The sequence below is a fragment of the Heliconius melpomene genome, chromosome 20 (assembly GCF_056956725.1).
Source record: "Heliconius melpomene rosina isolate 202511_hmr_F chromosome 20, ASM5695672v1, whole genome shotgun sequence".
NCBI classification, from domain to species: Eukaryota; Metazoa; Arthropoda; class Insecta; order Lepidoptera; family Nymphalidae; genus Heliconius; species Heliconius melpomene.
This window is the reverse complement of record NC_140408.1, coordinates 5,534,039-5,556,879: the sequence shown is the minus strand read 5'-3', so window position 1 is coordinate 5,556,879 and position 22,841 is coordinate 5,534,039. Positions and strand designations below refer to the sequence as shown.

Genomic DNA, 22,841 nt, shown 5'->3' with positions numbered 1-22,841 from the left:
AGTGGCGGAACTCAACGCCGCCCTTTGCCTCGACACCATTAAAAATCGCTTAACCACGGAGCATACATGGAAGTGAAATAGATTAGTAATAAGGCCCACTGCTACCGTTGGTCCCTCGAACGATTTACCTTTATGCAGATAAAGGGTTGAAATATGTAGTAATGCATAATTTGGGTACATACAAAGGCATGCAATTTAAAACAATATAAGAGAAAAGTAAAAAAATGTCATGCCTGATTAAAATTATTAACCTTATAAAAATATATATTTATTTATATAATTTTATATTTTGCTGTGCAAATAGGGTTTAAGATTCAAATTTAAATCTTTTATAACAATATTTGATGCTACCACAATATCATAGAAAATAATTTATTTTTTGATCTATAAATTGTATGTGTATTTACGGAGATAAAATATTTGTATAACCAATATAAGAGGATCGTCCAACAAGTGGATCGTCTTATTTAAATAGTTTAAAAGTTCTGGAAATTACATTTACATATGTATATAATTATATTACATGAAATATTTTACAATTATTCACAGACCTGTATAATATAAATATCAAAATTTTGTTAAAGTAAATCAGTTCCAAGAGCCCTCATACTTACAAATTTTGGGAGAACATTTAACTGCCGGATTGCCATCATATCCGGCTGGACACGAACACATAGGTCTTTGTTTTACGGGATGGCATTTAGCTTGTATCCCACAAACATTATCAAATTCACAGGGATTTGAACACTGTCCCATAAAGCAGGCTTCAGTTTCAATACAATCCCGATCTGAATGGCAAGGTTCCGGCGCCTTGGGCGTTCCAGGTGATTCTAATATGTTATATGTTAAACAAGGGTTTAGTTTGTTATATTTAAATATAATATATTAGTATTTATTTACAACAAATTTACTGTGATGTACTCACTTAAAATTATTTGTACACATTTGTCCGATAAAATAAACCACAATAAAGATAAATTGTTTGTTTTTGAATAAAATCACCTAATGAAATTAAGAAAATCGTAAATCTTGCTCGGCCATACCTTTAATACAGTTGTCTCCGGCAGCACTGTTGCACAAACACACTGCATCATGATTATTTACTTTACAGGAAACACCTTTTAGACACGGGTTGTGCACCTCACATGGATTTTCGCAAACTCCATTAAAACAAAACTTGTCCGCAGGACAGTTAGTATTGGATTTGCAAAAATTCTTAATTTTTAAGTTACTAACTGTCTCAGTCACTGTCATATCGAAATAAGGAGTTGAATCTGTCCAAGCCGGAATGTCTATGTCTTTTCTTCGGGATGAAAGATTGTCTAAAGAAGTGCTAGATAATGCAGACAATGTTGTTGGGTACTTCTTTTTTTTATTCAATTCATAATTTGCTAAGTCTACCTGAGTGTTTAACAGAAAGTAGTTTCCTCCAGTAGTTGCAGTATAATCACTAATTGTGTATTGCGTTGTGGTAGAAAAACTTTCTGTAGTTTTTATTGATTCCATGGTTGTATCTGTCATATCTGTATTAAGTAAGTCTGAAGTGCTGTATTGCGTGCTAAATGTGTGGCCTAAAGCGTTTATTTCTTTATCCGTAGATGAAATTACATTATCAGCATATTTTTTTTCTTTACTAGGCAAATAGCTATCAGATTGCTTCGAAGTTGATGTGAAAAAACTGTTATGTGAATTACCAAATGTTCTATATTGTGGACTTGTTGAAAATATATCACCAAACTTATAGTCCCTGTTATATTCAGTCACTTCTTGTATGTTTTCACTCGTAACAATTTCATTTGAATATAATCCTAGCGTCTTATCGTTGATTGACGTCGTAGTATACATTAATAAGTTATCAGTTGGGAATTCGGTAGTAGCAGGTGGTAATTTTTCGGTTTTAGGATTTAAAGTTTCAATTACGTTACTATAACTGGTTGACATTTCAGTGAACTCTGCAGATTCGGTGAAAGAAGAAAAATCTTTTGTATAAGTAGTATCTTTATTTGGTACTGCATCTAGTTCTGATGGGTTTTTCTTTGGTTGATCGCCTTTTTTTGAATAATTTCGTATTGAATCCATCAAAGTAGAATCATAGATATAATTATCTGATAAAGTACTTAATTTACTATTGGTGCTTATGTTAGAAGTATAGTCTATCTCTTTTACTGTATGTTCTGTAGAAGTCATAGTTAAATCATCATTGGTAGAGGCTAAATATTCTTGAGAGGATAAATTATATTTTTCTGTAAGTTCTGTCATTGCGTCTTCTTTTTCTACAGTTACTTTTGTGGTATACATTTCTACATTAATATTAGTTGTATCGATATTTTGTTCAGATGTGCTTAGGCTAGATTCTTGATACGTTGTTGGTGAATTATTTGTAGTTATTTCTACGATTTTAATATCATTTTTTTCTGTTGTCTCAGGTATGGATTTTAAATTGACACTGGGACTATAATCTGTTGTATAGTGTGCAGATGTTTTAAATGATCCTTTTTTGTCTAAATCTGTCGTATTTATAATTAATGTTGGATCTTCTATTTTATCACTATTCGTTGGAATTGTCGTTCTTAAATATGTATGAGTATTACTGACAGTGGATACTATCAAATGGGATGTGTAATTATCATTATGTAAGTTTCTTTGATTTTCTGGCGTCTTTGTATTCTTATTTTCATGAAATTGTTTGTGATTTCCATGAATTTCTGTGCTTTTCATTTGAGGTTTTACAGTGCTCTCAGTAAGTATTGTGCTACTGCTTTGAATTAATTCTTCATAGTCAAGTGTGGTTTGAAATTCAGTTTTGCTGTCTGAAGTTATTGTTTCAATTTTATTGATATTAGTAGCATACTGTAGTTTTTTCGTATCTGAGGAATCAAATACAAATTGAAAGCCCTTAGATGTTACTTCCTGGTCTGCTTTGTCTGATTTATAAATTGAATGTGTTTGAGCATCAGATAATGTTTTATGTAAATCTCCATATGATGAAGTTACTTGGTCATTGTCTATATCTTTAGTGGAACCAGGTGTTGATATAGGAGATAAATCATTTTGAATTATTTTTGGGCTAAGAAAGTTCGGTTGAGTATATGTAGTCGTGGAAAATTCTGAATCGGTCTGTACTGTTGTCGTTTCTTCTGTTGTCTTCCATGAAGTATAATCATCACTTGTAAATACCGAAGGTGTGGTCGTTAAATATAATTTATCTATAACTTGAGTTGTACTATTAGCAATGACTTTTGTTGACATTGAATCATTTGACTTACTTTCTAACATATCTTCTATGGGAATTGTAGTTATCATTATTGGAACTGTATCTTTCATTTGTTTACTATTTGTATTTAAATTAATATTACTTATTGAATTTGATGATTCTGTATTAGATATTTCTTTAAATGAATCTCTTGTTTGTAAATTCAAATTATCGTCAGTAGTTGACATCAATTTTATTTCTTTTAAAATTGAACTTGTTGAAGTTGTTAAGAAATTCGCAACGCCTGTGGTTTCAGTAACAAAAGCATTATCTAAGCTGTTACTTGATTGTTGATTTAATAGGGAATTTTCTTCACGAACATCTCTTAAGGTACTGGTTTCATGTTCATACGAATTTGTGTTAAAAGATACCTCCAGAGCATCTGTATGTATTTCTGCAAAGCCAGAAGTCGAAGTTGGTTCATTTGGATTGATTGTGGAGGATAATTGATCAATTAAGTTACTTGCTGACTCGTATGTTGAAATTTTATCAGCAGCATTAACAGTAGCTGAATCATAATCTGGATTAGTATACATAGGTGAAGTTTTATCATGACTAAATTCGATTTGTTCTGTACTATTCTCATTAACCATATTTGTTTGTTTATTGTCATCCTCGCTAGTCGACATTTCATTTGGAAAGATTTTAGTAATAATACTTGTATCAGTAGTTGTAGAATGACTTATATTTGTAACTGAGACATCTAAAGGAGTGTTATATTTCTGATAATCTAAATCATTTATTGAATTAACAGAAGTAGCATTCATATAAATTTCTTCTGATAAATTTACGGTTGTTTGAGTTGTTTCTGTATTACTATGATTTAACATTTCAAAAGTCGGATATCTTTCTGTTTGTATCATAGTACTTAATTCTGTTTTTTCATCTGAAATAATATCCACCTTAAAAAAGTTTGTTATATATTTTGGTTTGTCTGTAGTTACTTCTGCTAATAATTCCTTATCCCTGTCTACCATGGAGCCGGCTACTTTATGCTTCGATATATCAAGTGTATCGATTTCTGGACTGAATTGATTTGTTGCCATACTTACTGTAATACCATTATACATATCTAATAGAGTATTGGGTGTATCAAATTTAGACCTGCTTATTGTAATATCAGTTATACTGTCTCCATGTCCTTCATCTAAGTCTGCTGTCAAATAGTTAGATCCTTTTTCAGTTACATATGTTGATCGATAATTAGAATTGTCTGTCGTTACAATTTCGGTCAGATCTCGCAAAGTATATGTCGAATCGTCTACTGTTGTATCGTGAGACATATTTGTGATTACGTCTGAGGTTGCATGAGTAGATACATCATATGATATTTTAGTAATTACATCTGGGTTTACATATTTCGGTCTATTTGTTGTTTTATCATTTAACATGTTAGATTTATTATCATGTATATCAATGTGTAATGGATTTTCTTGTAATGGACTACTTGTTGATATATTTATTTTAGTTTTACTTGTTACGTCTACTGGATTATACGTAGAATTATATGAAGTGGAAGTTTCTGTCATGTCCTTATATAAATCTACTGTTACTACCTCTGTAGCTACATCACTTGATCTATCCGTTGTCATATCTCCTGTCGAGATCTTGGATGCCTCTGTTATTATATATTGAGATGTATCTGTTATTTCATCTTCTATAATATTTTTTTGAAATACAGATAAAGTTATATCTGAATTTATATCTCGAGGTTTATAAGTTGTACTATGCGGAGAAATAATTTGAGGTTCGGTTGCCATGTCTATATTTTCATTACTATCTACCGTTCTTTGTATTGCTATATTTGTAGAACTACCCATATCAGTGTATTTTGTAATTTCTTTCAAATTATTGGCAATAATATCTTTTAAATTATCTGTAGATGTATCTACTGTTACAAAGTTCTTTATGTCTTGAACTGCATCTTTACCTACATTTTCTGTATATTTAGATTTCTCTGTCGTCGAGTCTGGTACTTTGTCTATAAGTGAATCTATTACAGTATGTTCAGGACTATAAGTTGATCCGATCATAGTTATTAAATAGTCTGATCTGTCTGTTTCATATGTGCCACTAATTTTATTTACGACAGTTGTATATTGCTGTATGTATTTAGGTTCATATGTTGTGACATATGTAGCATCTAATTCAGATGTATCTAATGGTCTGTTTGTTATTTTGGTTAAAAATGAATCCGGTGTAGCATTATTATACATATCTTCTGTAACATATTCAGATCCTTTAAAAGCTTCTTTTGTTGTGATAGTGGTTGTTGCACTTGCATGTAATATTGTAGTAGGTAAGTCTTTTATTATTGCTGTAGCTTTGTTTGTTGTTTCATCTACTTCAATGTCTGTAGACCTAACTGTTCTCAAATCTTCTTCTGTTGTACCTTTTTCAAATTTAAGAATGTTTACACTATTATCGGGTAAGTCGGTTGTCAAAGTAGTAAAACTATCATTAATTTGATTCATATCAATTTCAGTAGTTAAGTCCCTAGTCAGTCCAGACAAATTTTTAATTTTTGTAGTTATTGCGGACATAGTTCCAGAGTTTCTTTCAGTTAGTGAATCATTAACAGGTTGATCATCTGTTAATGGGAAATAAATATATTTTTATTATGCCGTTCGTTTACGTAAAAAAAATATTAAAACATTAGGCGCATGGAAAATCTTTTTATAGATAATAACAAAATATGGTTCTTAAGCCATGATTTTATATACTTATAAAGCTAGATATTTGAAGTAAATGCAAGAAAATATGTATATATTGCAGAAACAAAATAATGATTATCATGGTATAAAGCACAGGTCATTGATGCACTTAATAAATATTTAATTTAATTTATATTTGTATATAAAAATAACGTAAGCCTTTATTCTTCTACCTTATATATTAATATCTGGTTCTACAGCAGATTATGTTTGAAAGTTCTTTACTAATACTACACTGAAAAATAAAAGATAGTAAATATTACGATACAGTTTGTCGGGTCTGCCGAGAGAATACAACCAGTATTTTGTGGTGTTTTATCGGACAAAATGGTACGCTGTTCATAGCAATGACCAGTTTACATGGAGTTAGTTTTGCTATTCACATTATATATAGAATGAACAGACTTTCTAGCTTTATAGTAGTAGTCTGCGGCACACATCCCTGAGATGTATGTAAGTAGTAAAAAGTTTAGATAAGTGTCTCTTTCATGAAACTCTTATAAAAGTTAGACAAATTATTCCAGGCATCTTAAGTTAGCAAAAATCTAATAATTATTAGTGGCATTAGATATTAAAGTTCTCATTGACTTACTTTCAATACATGCGCCAGTAAATGGGTCACACAAAACTCCAGGCCGGCAGTGAGCACAGCTATTACTAGATTTACCATCTGTAATGTACATATATAACATTTACATTTACGTATATTGTATGATTTCTTAGAAACCTAATTTTTCTAAGTAACTTAGTAAGTGTAAAACTTTAAGTATAAAACAAAATTATTTATTTTCTGATCTGAATAACGTTCATAATCTAATAACATTATCATATTAAACATATTATTGATCATTGTTAGCTAAAGTTTCAGCTAATTGAACAAACACTTATTTTGTAGTAATATGGCATACATTTTTTTATATTGACATAACGTTCTTATTTACGAAGCGATTGAAAAAAAATAAAACTATATGTTGAGAGAAGTTTGCCAAAATAAGCAGTTATGCCAGTTCTGATATTAGTGTGAACAAAAGCACAGACAAATAGACTAACAGGGAAAAATTTTAAAAACCGTTGTTTTGAGCTCTATTACATTAATAAATTTTCCTAATAAAAAATGTTCTATCCTCCATGTACAAACAGCGAAGAGTTGCAGTTTTATTATTTGTATAGATTCGAGAGATCGATCGTTCCCACTGGAGTTATTAAAGCAACAGGGTCTTTACTTTACGTGCTCTTATCTCACCTTGCACACAATTGCATCCGTCGCACTTCGTATTTGGATATCTTGCGCAGTCCGAAGGTGATTGACATTGACAAACTATAATGTAAAAGCAAGTTTTATTACGGAGCCAAATAAAATAAATAATAATAATAATAATCTCATTAAAAATCTCGCAAGCGAGAGCGCGGCAAACGATAAAGAGGTATGGGCGGCCTTAGAGTTCACATTGTTATTTGTAATAATTAATCTGTTTAATTTTAGTAAAAAATTACACTGACAATATGAATTAACGACTGCAAGCGAATGTTACTTTATCAAATAAATCTTAATTTCAATTAACTTCTTCATAGTATACAAAATAATGATAATTCAATGCTAATAATTCAATTCAATTCTTTGTCTCTTTTTAAAAGTATCCAATTTTTAATCAATGTTTTCTTATGACGTTACCACGTAAAAATTATGTATGGTAAATATAGAATGATATGTACAGAAAAAAGACTTTTACCTTTGGAACATACAGGTTGATGATCAATAACGGCACAATGCTGTCCAGCTTTGCAAGGCCCACCGCGCTCACATGGATCCGCACAACGCCCATTTATACACGCCAGTCCTGATGCGCACTCGCCGTGATCACCGCATTCTAGCACTGCGAAATCGAACCATGTCACCAACAGCCTCTTATATTATGTACAAATTATTAGAATATTCGAGACAATACAATTCTTCTTATAATATTTCATTATAAGTAAAAAATAAAAATTAAAAAAAACACTAAATACATGAAAACAATAGATAAAATATTCTGTTTATTTTAAACGATATGGAAGACTATGAATTATTTTACAGTTCAATTCAGTTTTTTAATTATGACTTTTTAGAACATTTATTTACAAAAAGGTGCAAAAAAATTTACAATTTGTACAACATGAGTAAATAAATATATAATATTTTATAGGTAATATTATAAATTACAGTGAAAAGCTTTAGATAAATTTTGCACACTGTCTCGTGGCAGTTTTTTGCATTTATAATCGTGCAAAGCATTGAAAGCGTTGAGAGTTAAACGCAACCGTCACCATAATGTCTGTGTCATGTTTACTAATTAAATGAATATATAATATTTTTATACATAAATACGAAATAACGTGCGCGAATCTACCTGATTTAGAAGAAATTCAACTGTTGAAAAAGAAAATGATCATGCTAGAAACAAAGAACATAGAAAATAGAGAGAGCCGGATGAAGACATAAAGTATACTATTGCGTTTTTCCTGTAATGTGAAGAAACAAATTAATAAGATTCTTTATAAAAGATAATAAACTAATAATACTGTAAATGTAAACTTCTCTAGCGTAGAATTACCTTTAGTGCAGCCATATTTCTCATGGTGTGTGAATCCACTAGGACAAAACTTGCACACCGGGTGATGGTCTTCAACCGAACAAGGTGCATAACCACAAGCCTCTTTGCATGGATCTTTGCATTGAAAATTAATACATGCTAAATTATGAGGACATCCATTGTCTCTTAGGCATATAGACACTGTTGGGTGACAATCCTCAATACACACACATATTGCCTGATGTTCCACAACGTCACATTGTTTTCCTTTTGGGCACATTGGCTCCTTAGAAGCCAAACAAGGGTTCACACATTTTGACTCTCGGCATGCAGCATTTGAAGGACATTGCTCATCTCTAGTACATTCAGCGTGTTCAGGTGCGCATGTTAATTCTCCTTTTTCATTAAGGGCAAAACCGTTTCGGCATACACAAACGGGTTCATGGTTTCGCACTTCACACTTCTGGTTCCTTCGGCAATTTTGGTAACCGAGACAAGGATTGCTACATTGATTGGTAGCAAAATTACAAGCCAATTTAGATGGACATGGCTTTAATTTGGAGCATGTATACGTTATATTTACATCCGCAGAGGGTTTGCAGTTAGGATCAAGGTGACATGAAACTCGAGGCTTGCCAACATAACATTGAGGACAGGAACACTGGGCCCGATGCATGACAGAGACACATAGGGCATCTTCACCGCATATGCCACGTATTGTGCAGGGGTCCACACAACGTAAGCTCAAGCACGCTTTGTCTACTGGACAATCTTTGTCACTCGTGCATTCGATACCTAGGAAGATGTGAAAGAAGAAAGCAGAGTCGAAAGAGCTGTACCTTCAGCCACGAAGAGGAAACTTTCTCACGAGACAGTGCATGCTTTTTGAAATTGAGGGTTTATGATCAGAAGTATAATTATAACGTTATAATACAAGCAATATGTACATGAAGCCGAACAAAATGTTACCGACTGTATTCAAGCACGAACGGTGAGAATGCTTCCGCTAATATCAAAATATGACTTATTATCAATTAATTGTACATATATGTATGACATTACAACATATAATAAAATACATATTTGTACTGTAATATTTAATCTTACGATTTTAATCAATAAATCGGTTTAAAGCGACATCGTCAAGATAATTAAATATTCCAAAATGTAAATTTTAAAAAATATGCACATTTAGTTACACAACATAAATTAAAAGAAAATCTTTACATAAAAATGTACAAATATTTATATCTTTTAACTTTTTTAGTTGAATATTTTATTTATACTTATTTTATTTGCCCTAGTTAAGAATTCTTTTGTTTATGACACCCTTATCGTGCATTTATACATGTGTAAAAAATATAAAAAGAACAACATAAAGAGGTTTTACTCACTGGTATGGCATTCAATATCGGCCTGTCCTTCCGTGCCGGGTATACAACGACATACAAACTCAGCGCCTTCCCTTAGGCATTCTCCATTAATCCCACATCCTGTTGTTCGACAGTCTACAATACTACGCTCTTGGGCACCTATAAGAAAATATTAAGTGCATTTATTGTAATTTTAATAGAAATATATTAGGTATATTTGAATTAAACAACATACTCGTACAAAAACTTACATTCTATGTTGGGATCCCCATTAGGATAATTACGAGGGCAATAACACTGTGCTTCGCGCATTTGCCCAATACGACATTGTGCGTTAGTACCACAAGTTTTGTGAGCGCAAGGAGCCATGGTTCCGCAGAAACATTGCCGTTGTGGATTACCAGCGCAGCCTGGGGCACAAGTACACTCATAACCTCCATCGTCTAGATCCCGACAACGTGCATTTATACCACAAGGGTTACGTAAACAACTAGTGGCAGCTGCTTTAGAGCACTCTGTTTTTGGGTTACCTATGTACCCAGATGGACACGAACATTGTGCCATTTTATTTATTGGTCGACAAACTGCGTTCAAGCCACAAACATTCTGACATATATTTTTGCACTTTCCTTCTGTAGTACATTCTTCATCCGAACTGCAATCTTCATTTTTTGTGCAGTCGTACAATTTACACTCTTTTTCTGGATCTCCAGAGAACCCACTAGGACAACTACAAAAGCTGCGGTGTTTATTAGCTAAACACAAAGCATTTTTCCCACACGAATGTTCGCGGCAGACAGCTATGCATTGTTTTGATGAACACATCATATCATCTCCACAATCTCTATTATTGTTACAACCGGGTACACAAACCCCATGTGTACATATTTGTCTTTCAGGGCATTTATTTCTAACCGAACATATAGATCGGCATCCTCCATTGAAGCACTTTTCCCCGCAATTACAATTAGAGTTATCATCGCAGAGAGAGATACAGTATCCACTTTCGTCACAAGGACAAAAACCATTACACTGTAAAGGTTTTTTCTTACATTCAACAAGTGGATTTCCAGTGTAATTACCTGCGCAACTACATAAAGTACGGTGATTTACCACTTTACATTCTGAACATATACCACAAGCTGTATTACTGCTACAAGGATCTAAAATGTATTAATAAGATATTACACATCACGAACATTTCTTATTTAAATAAATTTTATATTAAACTTATTTTATTATATTGTATACCTTTACACTGTCCATTTATGCACGCTAAATTATTACTACAAGCATTGTCACTTCTACATCCTTGCTTGCAAATTCTATTTTCACAAATATGTCCATCACTACAGGCATCGTCACTGTTACAGATAAGCCTGCATATACCACGAATACACTTTTCATTAGATAAACAGATGTTGTCTCTGAAATTTTTTTTAAATATTAAGGAAACCGAATTGTGATGTAAATTAAGTATGTATTATAAAAAATATACCTTCTACAGGACGGATAACACATATCACCATAACAGTTAAATCCATCAGCACAATTCTTGTTCTTATCACATGCAGTTGTTACGCGTTTACAAACAATTTTAGGTTCTCCAACCAAATATTGCGGACACGTGCATATGGGACGATGATCTATTGCTGCGCATAAAGCATTTGCGCCGCAAATACCTGGTTCTATACATGGATCAATGCATTGACCGGATGTACACGCAAGATTGTTTGGACAATGAGAATCTGTTCTGCAGCCTGTGACGCAAACTCGCCCATCGCAAACTTCATCATCGGAACAATGATCATCAGATGTACAAGCGTAACGGCATACACCCAAATTACAACGTTCTCCTTCTATACATTCCTTGCCATCTATACTACACATTGGTTTACATTTGCTATCTTCACAGCTCCAACCAGTTAAGCAATCGCTGTGTTTTTGGCAGGAGAGTATCGATGCACGCACACATCCAATGTTTGGAGTCGGATTAGGTATTAAACCTTCAGCACAAGAACATAAGACTTTTTTATCAACCACAGAGCAATAGGCATTTGGTCCACATGGATTAGTGTCATTAGCACAAGGATTCTTACAGTAGTTATTATGGCATACTTCTTCTTCCCGACAATCATCATCTTGTCGACATCCATATTTGCAGCTGTTTGATAAACAAATGTGACCAAGAAAACAATCGTTGTCTACTTGACAAGTCACTAGAAGTACAATAATAATCATTTAAAAATATATAATATAAAAAATATTTCTAACATATACAATTATTCATAATATATTGTTAAGAATTAAAAACAAATATTTACATAAGCATGTTCCTTTCGAACATTTTTCGTTAAGTGCGCATTCCTCGTCTTTGGTACAGCGAGGTAAACACGTAGATTCTTTACATACATAATCATGTTCACACTCTCCAGAATCACCACAGAGTCTCGGAACTAAAAAAGTGTATCATATTAGAATATCCAGACTATAGGTATGTAACAGTATCTTTGTCTGAAATACTTACTTCTTACACATTCTACGGCTTGATTGCCTGTGAAACTGTAGGGACAACTACACTGGACTATATGGTTATCTGTACGACATATGGCGTTCATTCCACATGTTTTCTCTAAATCACAAGGCTTTAAACATTTGCCGCTATAGCATTTTTCAGTAGCGTCACATTCTTCATCTAGCACACACAACCCTAAAAATATTAGAAGTAACATAAAGATAAAATAAGGAAATATAAATTTGATAAAAAATCCTAATAAAATCATTACCTTGACAAATTCCATTATGACAATAATGTTCAGCAGGACACTCAGTTTTGTTTTCACATTTTATTTCTGGAAGTTGGCAACCTTTATCACTAGCGCCATTTCCTATATAGCCATATTTGCAATTACACTGTCCAGAATGTCGTTCTGGTATACATTCTGCATTAGCACCACATTTGATATTTTCACACGCATCTTTAAAGAGATTAAAGTTTCTATTAATTGAATAAAGATAACGTAGTTTCTTTGAAAAAAATATTTTGAACCATGTGTTTTATACTTTTTTTATATTAGTAAGAAACTAAGAATTTTGACATACCTGTACATTTTCTTATTCCTTCGATAACAGTACATCGAGCCGCTGGAGGGCAATCCCTATTAAATCTACACTCCGATGATTTACGGCAGCCTTCCTCATAAGGATTCCCAATTGTTCCAGGAGGGCAAGTACATTTGGCACTGATTCGAGAATTTACACATTCAGCTCCATTACCACATGGCTTCAAATTGCACCAATTTATTTCAGTACAACCTTTAAGAGGATCTCCAGTAAAACCAGGTTGACAGTAACATACACGTTTATGATATTCTGAGGCACATATGGTATTGTCACCACATTCGTTAGAAGCTAAACATGCAATCTTACAAATGCTGTTATCACAAAATCTATCTGCTGAACAATCTTTATTATCATCACACTCTTTTCTTTCGCATCCTTTCACAGGATCGCCAAAGAAATTTTTCGTGCACTTGCAAATAGGTTCGTGAGAGCTGGCGGTACAATAAGCATTTCGACCACATGGCTGATTTTCACAAACTTTTATACATTTAGGAATACCGTTTTCGGCTTCTGCACATATTTCATCATCACTGCAATCACTATTAGAACTGCATATAATATTTTTCTTACAAATCTTATTAACACAGGCGAATGAATCGGGACATGAATTGTTTGCATTACATATAAGTCTACACGTTCCTCGAATGCAAGTTTGATCATTGTAGCAATCTCGTGAATTCTGACATACTCCTGAAAACAAAGAATATGTATAATTAATAACTAAATAGAAAAAACATTCTTAAAAATACTTCATACGATTAATATTTTACAACTTACCGACACATAAGTTATCGATACATTTAGTACCAGACGAACAGCGACTATTATCTGAACAGTATTGTATTGGCACACAGCCTAAAACAGGATCACCAGTGTATCCCGGTGAACAAGTACAGAGGCCAACATGATTTCTAGATAAGCAATCAGCATTTTTTCCACAAGCTCGGGGAAGAACACATGAATTTTGACATATATTGTTTGTGCAAGCTTCCTCTTCATGACAGTCAGAATCTTTCACACATTCTAATTTTACACATTTTTTCAACGGGTCGCCACCACTGTCTTGGTTACATTCACAACTAGGCCTATGATTTGATACTATACACATAGCATTAAGACCACATTTTAATATGTTACAAGGATTTATACACCGATTGTCCGAGCATTTCGTTTCGTCAGAACAATCATCATCACTAGTGCATTCTCCAGGCTTCTTGCAAACGGCAGTACTCTTATCAAGAACAGTTCCATTTATACAAGTGCAAATAAAAGATCCCATTGTATTTTCACAAACCGCATTTAAAATGCAAGGATTAGTGGCACATTCATTTATATCTTCACACTTGTTATTAATTAAATGATAACCTTGAGGGCAGATACAGATTGGCTGATGATTTTCAATTTTGCAGCTGCCACCTTGACATATTTTATCTTCACATTTTTCTGTAAATAAATAACACATAAAATATATATATAATTTTAATTATATTTCTATATAAAAATTTAATGAAATATTTACCAGAACACTTATTGTTTTGGCGATTGCAAAACTTGTCCGATGAACAATCCATATCTTCTATACATTCCACTTTAAAGCATCCAATATTTTTGTCGAATGGATTACCGAGGTACCCTTTCTCACAAGCACAGGCTGTTCTATGCGTTTTCACATTGCAAATAGCATTCATACCACATATATCTGTTTGACAGGGATTGGAACATTTTCCTTCAATACACGCGAGAGTATCTTCGCATTGACTATCTTGTCTACATTGATTAGATAACAGACAACCATGTCTATAGGGATCTCCTATTGCACCAGTTGGACAAATACACTTAAATGAACCTTTAGAATCTATACACTTAGCTGATGGATGACAGGGGTTATCCAAACATTCATCTATATTAATGCATTCACCATTGACTAATTCAAAGCCTACTGCACATTTACACTCGTTAAATATACATGTCTGACTATCAAGGCAATCTGAATTACTCTTGCATCCAGGAATACAAACACCTGCGCTACAATGCTCACCATGTAGACAGTTGCTACTAGTATGACAAATTTTATGACATTTATTGTCATGGCATTTTTCTCCTATAGCACAATTAGAATTTGTTAGACAAGGAACTTGGCAAAGAAAGCCTATACACATATGATCTGGTGGACATTCTGAGGTACGAGCACATGCAGCAGGCTTGCGCACACAACCTTGTTGTGGAGTTGGTGAACCTGCAAACCCTAGAGGACATTCACATTTTGTAAAATGATTTATTCTTGAACATATTGCATTTGGTCCACAAGTTCTTGAAACTTGACATGGGTTGACACATTTATTGTTTACACAGGACTCTTCTATTGAACATTCGTCATTATTTCTACAACCTATAAGACATTGACCATCTATACAAGCCTGTCCTCTGCCACATTGAGAATTTTTTGTACATGCAGTCACGCAGTAATTCTTAGTACATATCTCACCTGGATCGCAATGACTTATATTTTTGCAAGTTGTGAAACATTGACCTTTGAAACAGATATTACCATCACAATCAAGTTCGTTTGTACATGCTATAACTTTTTTCTTACATGATATACCGTCTTTTAAAGTCTCGTAACCACTTGGACAAGTGCAGATTGCTTTCCTGTCAATTATTTTACAAACAGAATTTATACCGCACTTTCCTTCACATAGATTACCACAAGTACCATCAACACAAGCTGCTTCGTGTAAACAATCTATATCTCCTCTTAGGCATTCATCTTGTTTTCTACATCCGTCTTTAACAGGATCGCCAATATAGTTGTCAGGACATTTACAAATATATGTGGTAGATAATGATTCACATATTGCAGTAGGATGACAAGATTTAGGATTACATAAATTTATTTTCTGGCAATTAATATCAGGTGAAGGATCTGGTATATATCCACTAAGACACTGGCATTTAAATTTATGATTTTCAGCAATGCAAACTGCATTCGTGCCACAACTATCCTCAGTACAAACGTTGACACACGTATGAGTCAAGCGGTTGCAGATTTCATGGGGAAGACAATCAATATTGTACACACATGGTACTGCTTGACATCCTACATCTAGGTCGTCAGGTTTACCGGTAAAAGCACCCAAAGGGCATTGACATTTCGCCTCATGGTTATTTGTTATACAAATAGCATTAGGGCCACATTTTATTTGCTGACAAGCAGGTATACATTTTTTTTCCTTAACAGCATCTTTACATACTTCATTTTCTTTACATTGCGCATCATTTAAGCATTCATTTTTATCAAGAGGTAAACAGCCATCACGATCATTAGGATTACCAGTAAATCCAGCCAGACATTGACATTGACTTTTATGATTTTTAGTTATACATTTTGAGTTTAGAGGGCATGTAAATATCAAGCAGTTATCGATACATTTATTTACACCCAGAATATCTTTTTGGCATGTTTTACTGTCGACACAATTGTTATCATTTTCACAACTAGGGGTTGTAGGTTGCTCACATATAGAATTCACTGGATTCCAAAGGTAGCCTTCTTTGCATTCACAGCGAGCGTCATTATTGATAACTTTACAAATTTCATTTGCACTACAGACTATTGTAGAACATAAATCAAGACATTTATGATTTGTACCGTCTACTGATACACAAATTTGGGAGGCTGCACAATCAGAATTAACATTACATTCAACTTCATTGGGTTCCCTCTGTAGTAAATGACATCCTAATTTAGTGTCGCTAGGCTTTCCTAAGTACCCTTCTGCACAAATACAGTGAGCTTGATGATTAGCACTAACGCAGAATGAATTTGGTCCGCATTGTAATTTACTACATGAATCCACGCATTTTCGAATTGTTTTTCCTAATTGAAGGCAAATTTCAGATACTTTACAATCTACATCGGTAATACAATTATTATCAGGCTTGCATCCTTTAGCAGGATCATTTGGATTTCCTACATGTCCAGGGAGACAAGTACACTTTCCCTCTTCGCAAATTGATTTGGGTCCACATGGTTTAAGATGACATATATCTACACACTTAAAATTTTCGCACAGATAGCCATTAGGACAAGTTGTATTTTTAGAGCATGCACAGCTTGACCCATCAACACATTTTGAAATAGAAATTTGAGTACATAATTCATAAGGATTTCCAACAAAGTTGCTTTTACAAATACAACTGTAACTTCCAGGGGTATTAATACAAAAGGCATTTTCAGCACAAGGTCTTGAAATACATTCATCTATATCTATACATTGTAAATTTGGATTCCCTACGTAACCTGGAGGACATAGGCATTCGACATGAGATTTTGTTTGTTGACACACGGCATTTGTTCCACAAGAAGTATTCGCGCAAGTTATTTGTTTGCGTGGTAAACATTTACCATATGGATTTCCTGTGAATCCCTTGTCACATTTGCAATTGTTTGTTGTGCTATATATACAATGAGCGTTTTCACCACAAGTTGGTTCACATTCTGGGGGTGCAACAGCTAAAATGTAAAAAAAATTGTCGTGAATTAAATCTTAAGCAAAAGAATGTATAATTAAGCAAACAATTATTCATGTTCTTAATTTTTATGATATTTTGTGAAAGAACAAAAGTACTTTTTAATTTATGATAAATTAATTAGTCTTATATAATTATTGTGATTTATTTCTATCAATACATTTAAAACTTACGTGGCATACATAATAAGTCCGGATTTCCAACAAATAAATTATTACAAACACATCTGCCCGTGCTCTCATCACAAGAAGCGCCAATTCCACAAACAACTGTTTCACATCGCTGTCGGCATCTTCCTGATACACAGCTTAGTTGACCTTCACACGGAACTCCTGGACCACAGATATCTCTTTTACAAGCTCCACCAGGAAAAGCGTTACCTACCATACCTTCTGGGCAAACGCAAGTAGGACCAGTCTTAGAAATGATACACTGAGCAGCTGAAGCGCAAGGATAGTTATCACATCCTAGAATTACAAATTAAATTATTTTCTGTCATACACGACAATTTATATTCCTATATAAATTAAATTATTATAATTATTCATATCTCACCGGATATACATTTTCCTCCTTCAGGTTTAGTGTATCCTGGGTTGCAACGACACCACGCTGCATGGTTCTCGACTTCACAAAAAGCATTAGGGCCACAAGCTACATTTGTACAAGGTGACACACAAGTGCGATTCACACATGCAAGATTATTTGGGCATTGATTACTTTTACTACATAATTGCTTTGGTAAGATGCCGTGCCCTTCAACACCTACAATTATTTTTAAAAAAATGAGTATAACATGCAAAAATATAATTTATTGTATGTACTTCCAATATAATGTTTATAAAAGAATTAACAAATTTTAGTTTAGTCTTACATCCAGTTTTATAAGGATCTCCAGCCATATTTTGTGGACAGCTGCACTTATAACCACCTTTTTCGTCATTACAAATGGCCCCATAGGCACAAGGGGCACTGTCACATTCATTTCGATTCGTACACCCCGTATATGGATCGCCTTGGAATCCTGACATACACATACACTTTGGGGGATCGCTAGGTGTGCACTTTGCGTTTATTCCACAAATGAACCTTTCACAGGGACTTTTACATTTTTGACCATCTGTTACATCCAAGTAAAATGGTGGAGGGCATATACAGTTACCGGGTTGAACGCATTTTTCATTAGCAAAACAATCAGAATCACTTATGCATCGTTTTTGATTTAAGCTACAGTGCCCTGATATTGGGTCTTTTCCATAACCAATTGGACATTTACAAAGGTATGATCCAATAGTATTTATGCATTCTGCTCCAAAACCGCAAACAGGCTGGCCAAACATACATTCATTAATATCTTCACAAGAACCATCGGCACTTTGCGTGTATCCAGCAGGGCAGGCACAATAGCTTACTCCATCTGCTATAATAATACACTCGGCTCCCTGTCCACATTTTTTATCAGCGGTACAACCTGATAAGACACAATTTCCATCCACTACAGTATATGGAGGTTGACATTGACAACTTATATCATTACAAATTTCACACAGTTTATATGGATTTCCGCTATATTCAGGAGGACATTTACATTCATAACTACCAGGTAAATTTTTACATATAGAGTTCAATCCACAAGGACTCCTTCCATGTTCTGTACATTCATTGATATCTTCACATATTTGTGTTTCTTTGTTACGATAATACCCCTGAGTACATACACAAACATTTTCGCCTTCATGAGATATACATTGTTCACCGTTTGGACATGGGTTTACGTTGTTACATTCATTTGGTAATCTGCTAACAATACATCCATTGATGTAAGGATCACCACTAAAGTTGCCTGGACATTCACATTGGAAGTGGGCCGGAAAATTTTTACAAACAGCACCCATGGCACATGGATTTGCTTCACATTCGTTAATATCTTGACAACCAATAGGTGAAAAAGCGTTTCCTGTAAATCCACTTCGGCATGTACATTGCGTTTCATGATCACTCAATAAACAGTCTGAGTTGCTTCCACACTGGATTGACTCACATGGATCTATAAAAAATAATCATGCTCAAGAAATGACAAAATGCAAATGCAAATTTTAAATATGATGATAATTTCAAATGACATATTGTTTACTTACGTCGGCAATCATTACCAATATTTGGCTCTGGACATAAACATTTCCCAACTGGGTCGCAAATAGCATTACCGGGACAATTTTTATCTGAAGAACAAGCAAGAATGTCGGAACACTGAACATTTGGTTCAGGATCTGCTATAGTCCCTTCTGGGCATTCACATTTAAAAGAGCCCTGATTATTAACACAGTTTGCTCCAATACCACAAGTGTTATCTGTTAAACACTCATTAACATCGTAACACTCTTTATAAGCATCACCGCTATAGCCCTCTGGACAGCTACAACTAAAGCCTCCAACAGTATTAGAGCAATGTGCGTTTTGTCCACATTGACCAGATGATCCAAAAGACAAATCACATTCGTCAATATCAATACAACCGGCGGCTACATCATTAGGGTCAAATGTAAACCCCTCGTCGCATACACAATAGGCTTCAGTACCGTCAGGCTTACAATAAGAATGCTCTCCACACTGCACATCTTCACAAGGTGCTCGACATTGCGGCGGGAATCCAATGTGACCGACGTTACATTCACATTTAAAACTTCCCAGTGTATTCATGCATACAGAATTTTCTCCACATTTAGAATTGTTAGAACATTCATCTACATCGACGCAAATTGAACCTTTAGCGTCAAAACCATCTTTGCAAAAACATTGACCTTCTATACATTCAGCATTATTGGTACAATCAAAATTTGACTTGCACAATGTGTTGACGTCAAACTAAAAATAATAATAATATTAAACACATAAAATGTATACCCGAATTATTTAAAATAAAATATATAGTTCAGTAATAATATACCTGTTCACATGCAATGTGTGCGTTAGGCTTCGCTCTGAATCCTTGAGGACAAAGACAGTTATATCCAGGCTCAGTGTTTTCACAAATAGCATGTGTACCACAAGGATGCTCTAAAATCTCACACTCATTGACGTCTCGACAACCATCTAAACTTTGAGCATTTCCTGTATAATCTGGCTTGCAGGAGCACACGAAACTGCCAACAGTGTTGGTACATACGGCATTCACGCCGCACACCGGCGCACTACTCTTACATTCATCCACGTCTGGTGTGAGAAATTACTAACGTCTTATTAAATATATCAACTCTATATAAAATATAAATAATATACGCACGCAGTAGGTGGGTCGACAGCTACATTCGGTCGACTACGAAGAAGAAAAAGTACGCAGGATGTATGGTAACAGAAATGACAAAGTAGAAGATCCGAAAAAAAGTTACCAGAAGATCAAAAAAACTACAAATCCAAAGCTTAAAACTAAAGTAGACGATACTTCGAAGATTCTCCTTGAATATAAGCTGGAAATAATTGGCGTATAGAAGTCATCAGTGTAACAACATTAGTACAAGCGTGAAGCTACCGCGCGTCCTTAGCGGTAGTGATTGGCCTTTCGGAGCGATATGTTAAGAGTACACCGAAGCATTAGTCTATGAAATGAAAGGTTATCAGATCAGACCTACTGGCGCGTGAATGGAAAAGCTTACCGGTACACTGAACGTTAGGATCGCCTTCAAAACCTGGTGGACAAAGACAGCGATGGGCTTCGGCAAGGTTTTCGCAGAGGGCGCCACGACCGCAAACGGCTCGCTGACAGGGATCGTGGTCGTGGCATGCCACCCTTGGGTCGCCTTCGTATCCAGCCGGGCAGCTACACTCATAACCACCTTCGATGTTACGACAAATGGCGCCTAGTCCACATGCATCGCTATTCGAACACTCGTCAATATCTACACACTATAAATCATAAGAATAATTATAATTTAAAATTCTTGTATTGACTTCAATAAATATCTATATAAGAAATAATAATAATATTAGAAGAATATAATACATGACGAACTTACTCCATCGAAAGGATTTCCAGTATATCCAGCCTTACATGCGCAAGTATAGTTTCCCGGATAGTTTTGGCATAAGGCATTATCTCCGCATGCTCCAGGACGTTTACATTCATTAATATCTAAAACAACAATTATTTGTATTATAATTGAATAGAAAAAACTACTATTAATATTATAATGAAAAAAGTAACAAGTAAGTGTATATTTTCAATATAATATATTGTCCAAAAAATTCAGATAATCTGCCAAACATAAAGTAGCATAATATAAATCAATTACTTATGAAATGCTAATCTCTTTTTCTGATTACAATGATATTATGGAAATTTTCCAAAATATTAAAAAATTTAAGATATTTTATATTTATACCTCGACATTCTTCCTCCCCATCACCTTCAAAACCTCGGTTACATTTGCATATGAAATGTGCTGGCAAATTACAACATTCAGCGTGCTCCACACATCTCGCCGCGATTGCTGGGTCTTCACACTCGTTAATATCTGCAATCATAATATTTTATTTGATAAAAAATATATAATAAATATTTCTTATGATATATATAGATGTCCTCAATTCTATTAAAAAATATTGTATATGTAGGCTGTAGCTTTATAGATAAAAAATATACTATATATCAGAAAATCATAAAGGTATATATGTATAAATGAGAAAATAAGGGTAAATAGGTATAAAATTAAAAACTTCAATAAATCAAAATTTCACGGTAAAACTCAGGTGCCAGCATAATTACACGTTATGGTATAATAATTTCTACTTCTACAACTACTCACACCACCAGCTTCGCCTGCGGGTAATAGGGTAATAATACCCTTAGGGGTAAATTCTAATAAACCATGAAACACGTGTTCAATGAAATATTTTTAAGAGTCTCAATTTCAAATTTTATAAAAATCGGTGGCGATTTAAGAATTTTCCCATACAAACTTTCAACCCTTTATTTGCACCCTTAGGGGGTGAATTCTAGAAAACCATGAAACATGTGTTTAATTATATACGTTTAAGAGTCTGAATTTCAAATTTTATAAAAATTGGTGATGATTTGAAAAAAACCTATATAAACTTTCAACCCCTTATTTACACCCATAGGGGGAGGATTCTAGAAAACGATGAAACACGTGTTCAATTAAATACTTTTAAAAATCTAAATTTCAAATTTTATAAAAATCGGTGTCGATTTAAATTTTTTTCCATACAAACTTTTAACCCCTATTTCAACCCTTTAGGGTTAAAATTTTTCAAAATCCCT

General features: G+C 34.0%; 1 protein-coding gene across 8 annotated transcripts in view; it reads right to left on the bottom strand.

Moving 5' to 3' along the window:
• dpy (fibrillin-like protein dumpy) overlaps nt 1–22,841 on the bottom strand; it is a 103,471-nt gene that overhangs the window by 67,458 nt on the left and 13,172 nt on the right. For 4 of the 8 annotated variants that reach the window (XM_085205078.1, XM_085205079.1, XM_085205080.1 and 1 more), the window contains exons 6-29: nt 21,943–22,074; nt 21,577–21,692; nt 21,217–21,466; nt 20,511–20,776; nt 19,702–20,428; nt 18,438–19,610; nt 18,119–18,328; nt 17,737–18,030; nt 14,553–17,546; nt 13,811–14,476; nt 13,013–13,723; nt 12,697–12,888; nt 12,438–12,620; nt 12,235–12,366; nt 11,409–12,129; nt 11,162–11,337; nt 10,162–11,073; nt 9,932–10,069; nt 8,559–9,332; nt 7,698–7,841; nt 7,211–7,285; nt 6,560–6,637; nt 1,044–5,843; nt 615–830 (exon numbers count right to left, since the gene is read on the bottom strand). In XM_085205078.1, coding sequence (XP_085061204.1) covers nt 615–830; nt 1,044–5,843; nt 6,560–6,637; nt 7,211–7,285; nt 7,698–7,841; nt 8,559–9,332; nt 9,932–10,069; nt 10,162–11,073; nt 11,162–11,337; nt 11,409–12,129; nt 12,235–12,366; nt 12,438–12,620; nt 12,697–12,888; nt 13,013–13,723; nt 13,811–14,476; nt 14,553–17,546; nt 17,737–18,030; nt 18,119–18,328; nt 18,438–19,610; nt 19,702–20,428; nt 20,511–20,776; nt 21,217–21,466; nt 21,577–21,692; nt 21,943–22,074 — 16,080 coding nt within the window. The remainder of the gene's footprint in view (nt 1–614; nt 831–1,043; nt 5,844–6,559; nt 6,638–7,210; nt 7,286–7,697; nt 7,842–8,558; nt 9,333–9,931; nt 10,070–10,161; nt 11,074–11,161; nt 11,338–11,408; nt 12,130–12,234; nt 12,367–12,437; nt 12,621–12,696; nt 12,889–13,012; nt 13,724–13,810; nt 14,477–14,552; nt 17,547–17,736; nt 18,031–18,118; nt 18,329–18,437; nt 19,611–19,701; nt 20,429–20,510; nt 20,777–21,216; nt 21,467–21,576; nt 21,693–21,942; nt 22,075–22,841) is intronic. The other 4 variants (XM_085205083.1, XM_085205085.1, XM_085205082.1 and 1 more) reach the window with 3 other exon arrangements.